We start from the raw sequence: 8,567 nt of genomic DNA on the forward strand, positions 1-8,567 counted from the left end.
GCCGTTTTCTGCCTTGAGTTTATTTGTTTGTTGTTGTTTTAAATGCAGAGCATTTCTTTAACTCACGCTGTCACCCGGCGTTGTCGGCGTTGGCGCGCCTCGGCGTCCGCAACAGCCGTTCCAGGTGCACCCTCTCCCCCACTCCTCCTCGCCTGCTCTCCGCTGCTCCTCGCGTGTCTTTAACTCGCACTGTCACCCGTCGTCCCTCGGCGTTGTCCGCTCCCAGCAACAGGTGCGGGCGCGCATGCGCGTGCTCCGGCGCTGAAAGAGGCGTTGCAGCAGCAGGTGCTACCTCCTCTCCCTCTACTGCGCGCGCTAAGGCAGCGTCGAAGCGTCAGCGTCGAGCGGCAGATCCCGAGCGTCGAGAACGAGAGGCCGCCGCCAGTCGTCAGCGTCGAGCTGCGGATCCATCGAATCGAGAGCGAGACACGGCTTCGAAACGTCAGCGCCGAGCGGCGGACCCCGCGTTACGAGAACGAGATGCCGCGGTCGGCCTTGTTGACGTAGTCCACGACGTACACCACGCACGCGTAGTGGTCGAGGATGATCTGCAGGTCCATGTTGGAGTCGAGAACCCTTCCGATCCACGGGTTGAACGCGTTCACGCGCTTCTCGGCGGGGGTCCTCGCGTGAAGCACGCATGGACGCGACGCGCCAGCCCGCAGAATCTCCGAGTACTCCTCCCCGGACCGCACGTCGAATGCGCGCAGGAACTCGTCCAAGCTAGCAAACTCCAACGCCTCGTGCATTTCGTCGTACTTGGCCTTCAAGCGCCGTCGACGCACCCGTACGGCAACAACTACAACTACCACCGCCAACTACCACAACCTACGCCACGTGACCACCCCCAATGCTCTGCATTTACTCGTGTCCCTCGCGCGGGGGCATGCGACGGGGGCACTTTTTTACCTTTTTTTTACCGTGTTTAAACCTGGCTTGTTCTTGTTTTGGGAAAAAAATAATCGTTTCGTGAATTATAGTGCTCTCTCGACAAATATGGTCGACAAATACGGCCAGTGTCGTCTGAGACAACCCCAAAGGCTCGCAGTGCTGTGCAGCTAAACCAGGCATAGTGCGCGCAGTACCAACAGCAGTACGCATCGGTACTTCTTAGTTTACGTGTGCTTTCGTAAGTTCCACTGTTTGTCCCAACATTCTTAATGCTTTAAAAAGAATGTTACCTAAATTTATGCGCAAATAGCTCGTTCGGCAAGCTTATAAGCCCTGCCTAATTTGCGTTTGCTTTTACCGGCCTCCGCCAATCGCAGAGCTGGCTGGTATGACATCATAAGTTCTGTTGCGGGAAATCAGCTATAGGTCGCAAGGCCATTTCCGTTTTCCCTAATTATATAGCTTATTTGAGCGAAGTTTACGTTAAAAGTCCACTTGTAACGTAAACTTCGCTCAAATAAGCTGTATGGTTCAAGTCGATTCTAAGGAGGCAATCTTTTGAATGAACCAAACTTGTGTTTTGTCTTCATGGCCCCTTTAAGTGGTTTCGGCCGTTGGTAGACGGAAGCACTCACCGTCTTCGTCCTTACCCCCGCCAGCGAGCGGCAGGCCGGTGCCGACGAGGTCCAGCCCTGCACGGTGAGAACGCGCTGTGAAGGCCGCATGAGAAAATTAGTCCACGCACGGGCCGCTACGGTGTTCGGTGCGAACTGCATATGCGTGAACCTGAGCGGCGAACTGTTGCTCAAGACATTGCTGACAGTCCATAAAGGACCGATAAGATTGGACACTGTCTGTTTATAAGCAGCTCCAACGACGCGGGAGTAGCAAACGCCTCTCCCATTATTCTCCAATTACCTCGGTCCTGTGCCAACTGTGACCAATTTATCCCCGCAAACTTCTTGATCTCATCTGCCCATCTAACTTTCTGCCGCCCCCTGCAACGCTTGCCTTCTCTAGGGATTCACTGTACCCTTCATGACCAACGGTTACCTTGCCTTCGCATTACATGCGCTGCCCACGTCCATTTCTTCTTAATTTCTACTAATACTTCGTACTATATATATATATATATATATATATATATATATATATATATATATATATATATATATATATATATATATATATATATATATATATATATATATATATATATATATATATATATATATATATATATATATATATATATATATATATATATATTCTAAGGGGATGTATTGCTCAACGCAGGTAGCTGACGCAAGGCTTTAGATGGAGCAGATTCGGAGACGCGCGCTGGCGTCACTAAAAAGGCTTTTAGAGTATCGGCACTCTATTCTCTCATTGTTATGTACCTCCATGATTTTCATTGGTCGGTCAGCCCATGTGATATTTGTTTACATATGGGCGCAGCCATTTTGTTTCTGGGTGCCTCTCCTCTCTCTCTCTCTCTCTCTCTCTCTCTCTCTCTCTCTCTCTCTCTCTCTCTCTGCTGCGCGGACGCTAGAGCAGCCGGTCACACTACACATTCTGCATGTCACAACAGGCAGCGGTTTCGTTGGGAAAGATGGCGACACTGCAAGCCAGAAACAAAGTGGCCCCCAGACGCTTCCGGGTGAACGAAGTGGCGATACTTCTAAGCGTAGCTTGTTTAGTGACGTTAACACGCGCCTGTCTCCCTCTACCTAAAAATGCTAAAGGGCCTGACAAATGTGCGGAGAAAGATGCGTTTCCGTGCGCGTTTTTCGTCTCCGGAAACCGGTCCGGCAGCAATAAGGAACGCGCATGAATGCCACAGGACCGGTTTTGGGGAGGGAGAAACGCGTCGCTTTCCGCACGTGTGTTTGTTTGGCCTTGGATGCACATCGAGCACGTACGCGAGGTGGTCGTTCGGAGCGACATGGCGAAGGCCATCATGCCTGCGACGACCAGCAGGGCGAGGAAGACGCCTCCGACGTAGATGGCCGAGTCGGGGATCTTGGGGGTCAGCGTCCTCGGGATGCTCTTCGGCACATCGTGGAAGCCCGACGACGTCTCAAGCAGCTGCGTGTCGGACAACCTGCACCACGATATGTATATATTTACATATATAATAGGTATAGATGGCGTTTACTGAAAAGTTTAGCTGTCAATTTCTTCACTTGGCAACACTGAAAACGGCCACGGACGTGACCGAAGCGCCACAGACATGGGGCAGCTTGTGCCACTGCGCCCACACGCAGCAGAAAAAAACACCGGCGCGCGTCGTCTGCTCAGTTTCGGCCCGATTTTCAACGGTGGTGTCTTAGAGATGCTATTAATCGTACTCCCATTCGAGTCGCTTCATTACTTTGCGTTCGGTGGGGTACAATTTGGAACGTCGAACACGCATCATGTGCTTAGCACGGACAAGTACCGTTATCCCGCGGAGCCCGGCGTAACCAGTAATGGCGCACTCACATGGTTGCCAGAATGAGTGCCTCGCCAGTGAATACAACCTATATATATATAGTAGGCAACCGGTTTTTCTGACTCCGAAAATTCGGACTTGCTGGACTTTCCCGAGGAACCGCCAGTTGTCCTCGAGGAGTAATGTAAATGAACAACGGAAATTTTGGACAAAATAAATCCAAAAATTCGATTTTCCGGACAAAAAAAAGCCGCCATTTTTCCATAGGCGAAAATCATTTCTCTTTATTTTGAGAATAAACAGGTAAGTAACGTCATTGTTCCTGGTGTCAAACAAAATAGACCACAAAATGCGACCTTCGTGTGAAGTTTGAGCGCGAACAGAGCGGCGGTTCGCTCAGGACATTTTTTAAAGTGTTCCAATTACCGTCGCAACACCCTGTACAATTCCAATCCAATCCAACCCGATACAATTCAATGTGATCCAATCCAATCCAATCCAATCCAATTCAAATCAACTCCAAGCCAATGCTCCTCGCGCATGCGCAACACTGTGTGCACGGACGCCAAGCCCTGGACAAAGCGAGGTCCTAAGGTGCTTCGCCCCTAATATTTAAAACAGTTTCTCAATGCCACCACTGATGTAATAATATTTAAAACCGTGGTGATTTAGTGCACTTGTGTTTCCTGCTTGGGGTGTAGCCAGATGAGAAGTGAGAAATGTGATTGATTGATTGATTGATTGATTGATTGATTGATTGATTGATTGATTGATTGATTGATTGATTGATTGATTGATTGACGCACTGAAGCCGCACCAGGGCTTTGAGGCACGCTGTAGTTGGGGGCTCTTACAGATTAATATAAACCACCTTGGTCACGTGCAACGAAATCTCGACACGCGTTCGTTTTGGCTTTTCGCTTCCATCTGAAAAGCGGCCACCGCTGCCGGCATCGAGTCGGCTTCCTTGGGTTCAGCGGCACAACGCCGTTGAGCCACCACGCCGGGTATAGAAATGTGCGTTGTGTCGATGTCGTAGCGACCGTTTATTAATTTAAGAAGACATTTTGGCTACATATTTTGGTCCCGAACTGTCGGAAACGCGCTCTTCAGAAGAAGGCTTCTAATTGAAGTAGGTCCTAAGTGAAGTAGTCCAAGCGAAGTATATGAAGCATTCATATCTGCTGCGCGGAGTGCCGGCACAGCACCGTTTACGCTTAGCGATGCGATGCTCGAATTTAGCAGATGTGTTGCGGCTCGGCTGTTGCGGCTCGGCCACCCGACTCCAAAGGAATAAACAGCCTCCCTGACGAAAATCGGCCACGCACTTCAGATAACCAAAAATTTATCCACCACTTTCCTGCTCAAAAAGCCGATTGCTCAGAAACCTAGTAAAACCATAGCAGAAACGTGATAATTCGCGCAGAGCAAGGAGTCAACTTGGATATGAATACAGTAAAAATGTATTGCAGAAATGAAAAAAAATCTATATCATCCCTTCGTACAGAAAGCTGAGAGACGCGCTAAAGCTGAAAGTGCGCCCAATCAATTGTGAAACCTCCGAAATCGCAAACGAAGAACGAATCCGTGCGACGATTTTTCGAGCACGAAGTAAACGCCTCTACGAACGATGTGAATGTACCGTATTTTCGCGTGTATAACCCACCCCTGCCTACAAGCCATCCCACCCCTCCTCTTTCAGCCCGCCGGAAAAGAAAAAAAAATCTTTGCGTACCGCCCGCACATTTGACACAGGAAAAGCTGCACCAAAGCTACTGCTCAAGCAACAAATCACATACTATGCAGACAGAAAAAGCGTATTTTTAGCAAGTAGAATACACTGACTGTAAGGCGAAACTTGCTACAGCAATCGCTTGAGCGGCTGTCCTCACTGTTGTACACAAGGTCTTCCTTGCCCTTGTACGTTTTGCGCGATCGCTGCCATGGAAGGCTTAGTCAGTGTTACTACGTAGGAGCTTCACGGCACAACGCGCACTGTCGTGAAGCTGCACTAAAGGGAAAACTCCACGTATTATCCGCCCCCCTGTACTTTGCCACTGAAATTTTCGCATTTTTGGTGCGTGTTATACGCGCAAAAATACGGTATACCGATACGTGGTTAATGAGATAAAGGCATACTATTGTACCCCTCCTTCATCGTGATCGATACGTGTATCGTCTTACGTAGAACCGTTCCTTTTTTGCGATTTTCAAGCAACCGTTTTGACACCATCGAAGCCCGGTTTCACGCATGCGCCGTGGGTCCAGAGCTATTATTAGAGGTTTCCGGTCGACCAAGTGGTCGTTGGGAAATGCATTAGTTTTACGACAGAACACCATCAGTCACACTGAGAAAGCTTCCGCTTTAGAACTTTTTGTGTAATTCGTTGGGCAAACTCACTGCCGATACACTTCAACGGGATATCGGCGGCGGCTCTGGAACCTGGTGAAGCAACGTTCTTATCTAGAAACTCTGCACACAGCAAGCTTCCGCCCGCAATATTAGATGTGCGAATATTTATTACCCTAGGCTGGCTAACTCCAGAGTAATAATCACTTCTGAAAGAGCTGCGATGAGCCGGAAAGGTTCACCTGCGTCCCAAAATGTGCTCCATGTTGAGTTAGTTGCAATACTGAAATGGGGACACTGGCCGAGGTTGAGCAGTTTCGCGTGGCTCCTGCAGAGCCGTGCTACGCATGCGCAAGGGGCAGTGACGTCACATGGCGCACAGTACGTTGCTCGCTGGCCGGCGTCTCATGCACCCCACGCGCCCAGCCCAGCCCAGCCCAGCGTCTTCGCCGACCTCCGTTCCGCGCGTGGCGGCCCGGTCCACTTGATGATCATGCGAGGGGTGGCCGGGTGTGGAACCGATGGCTCGTGCGTCGCAGCAACACCGGCGTGCGCCTGTAGAACTAGCTAGCTCTGGGGTGATTGGTGACGCTGCGCCGGAGCCGCTTGATAAATATGCATGTGTCACATAATGCGTATACCGTGTATGTGTCATTGAAGCAGCAGCAAGCATGATAATCAAGCTAATCCTAGACAACCAGGAAAGCTAAGATTAACCAGCTGAACGTTAGCTCAGGCTACGTATATCCTGGCATAGCCGAGCGAAGCCACTGCTATTTTTTTTAGGAAGAACGAAGCAGCGAATCACATAAGCGCACGACGTAGTCGGAAGTGAGCGCTTGTGTGCTTCTCTGCTCCGTGCTTCGTCCTAAATGTCCACTGTCTCCCTGTGAGCACAAAACTCACACACCGCTTACAGTCAAAGAAGAATTATCGCAGTTTTGGAGGGGCGGGTTACGGTGATAGAGAGGTATCCCGCGTCGACTGGTCGGGTGAATAAAATGGGGCCCACGCCGCTTTACAAGTACGCCAACGTCGTCATCGACTGGGACCGGCTTACGCAGTCCCCTCAACGTTATGCGCGCTATAAAACGCGGTCCCTTCTCCGCTCCGCCTATGCGTCGCATCTACAGAGGTGTTCCCGCGAGGGGAGGTGGGAGTTTTTTTGTGCTTGCTTTGATTTCGTATGCTGAAACTGTTTTGCGACATTTCGAACGCGTAATTTTTTTCTTGCGCGGCTGAAGCCTTTCTGCGGCATTTAGAACGCGCCTTTTTTGTTTTTGTTGTTGTTGTTGTTGTTGTTGTTGTTGTTGTTGTTGTTGTTGTTGTTGTTGTTGTTGTTGTTGCGCGGCCGATTTTTTCGCTTACTATCGTAAAAACCAACTCAGCGAGGGTTACTAACCAAATGAACGCGGGTGCTGCCGGTAATTACGTATATTTTGCCTCACATGTACCTGAAGTTTTCTTTGCGCTAAACACTGGGGAGATGTAGGACAAGCGCCAGCGGTTCACGAGTTTCGAACACTTGTGACTTATGAACCGCTCGGCTGTCGAAGCTTCTGGGGTACGCCGCGACGACAGCGCTACAACGGAACGCCCTGTTGCTCTACTTTGGTCCAGCGAGTGAGCTACGACGACAAGGCGAGCGCCCAAAGTGCTCTAGTGCACCCCTCCGTCTTACGACGGCGGTGGTTGAACGCGAAGCTTTCTCGTGAGAGATTCCTCTGCCGATACGAAGACATAAAGCAGGCTTCACCTGCGAAAGAGTATGCTTGAGGCAGAGTACGCTTTACATGCGGAAGTTGGCTTTCCTGCAGTGGGACTTGAGGTGGACTACAGACGCAATCATCGAGATATAGAAAGCTTCGCTTTAAGCTTCGACCGTGTCGGAATGGCGCATCGGATTTTTGTCGGCTCCATAAAGCGGGGGACCCGGGTTCGATTTCGACCACAGGAATTTTTTTTTTTCATTCACTTCCGAGAGAGTTGGCTTTCCTGCAGTGATTTTGAGGTGGACTACAGACGCCATCAATGAGACATAGACAGTTTCGCTTTAAAATGCGAACGGCTGCGGAGAATGCGGGAGCTGGTTTAAGCGGCGGACACACGTGCGTCCCAGCGATCCAGTTTCTGACGTGGCGCGGCAAAATATCTATCAGGTCGGACGCGCGCGGGAGCGCCCTATCCGGGGATTTTCCGGCAGCGAAACCGGTTTTAGGAGCGGAAGACGCGCGAGCAGGCGCGTTCTTTTCCGCTCTTGTGCTTCTCCTTCTACGTCTGGGTGAGCATAGAAGGGGAGCACCCATAGTGCTTTTCTGCCCACCCTCCCCTCACCCCCAAATCACAGATCCTTCGTCCGACTATTGCATGCGAACGGGGATCAGCGGTTCCCTCTTTTTGAAACGGCCAGGAACTTGGAACCTGCGCAAGAATATTGCGGTGTTTAGTCGTTATATACAGTAGCATTGAATAAGCAACCCACCATAACTACAGGGGAACTGCCTTAAGACCATTCGGATATAACAGATTCTTAGTAGTAAAAAATTGGCGCAGCTTGCACTGGTGGTGCAAGGCTGGAGAAACAGCAGAGCTGGCGGCATATCTCTCTTCACTGGAGACTGGCTGTTGCACCTCGCATGGATTTCCGAACTTGCCGCTGAAAGTTCTTCATGACTGGCAGGCCCGGATCGTTTCGTCCGGAGCCTTTCACATCTCTCCCGAAGTGGACCACGTCAGCACGCACTAGAACCCGCGGCTAAGCCTAAAGTCAACACCCGCGCTACGAACCCAAAGGAAATGCTGTGCGCCTGGGACGCGATGATAGCTCAATTGGATAGATGCCGTTTTTATAACGCGAGGGACCCAGGTTCGATTCAGACAACGGGGAGCCTT

At 50.4% G+C, this 8,567-nt stretch overlaps 1 protein-coding gene across 1 annotated transcript in view; it reads right to left on the reverse strand.

The window, feature by feature from the left end:
- Positions 1-5,940, reverse strand: part of LOC144148526 (uncharacterized) — a 19,490-nt gene extending 13,550 nt beyond the window's left edge. Inside the window, exons 1-3 of the mRNA XM_077680050.1 lie at positions 5,918-5,940; positions 2,814-2,995; positions 1,527-1,583 (exon numbers count right to left, since the gene is read on the reverse strand). Of these exons, the coding sequence (XP_077536176.1) occupies positions 1,527-1,583; positions 2,814-2,995; positions 5,918-5,940 (262 nt within the window). The remainder of the gene's footprint in view (positions 1-1,526; positions 1,584-2,813; positions 2,996-5,917) is intronic.
- Between the last annotated feature and the right edge of the window lie 2,627 nt (positions 5,941-8,567).

This window comes from Haemaphysalis longicornis, unplaced genomic scaffold (assembly GCF_048455015.1).
Source record: "Haemaphysalis longicornis isolate Haplotype H1 unplaced genomic scaffold, Haemaphysalis longicornis Haplotype H1 scaffold_8, whole genome shotgun sequence".
Classification (NCBI taxonomy): Eukaryota; Metazoa; Arthropoda; class Arachnida; order Ixodida; family Ixodidae; genus Haemaphysalis; species Haemaphysalis longicornis.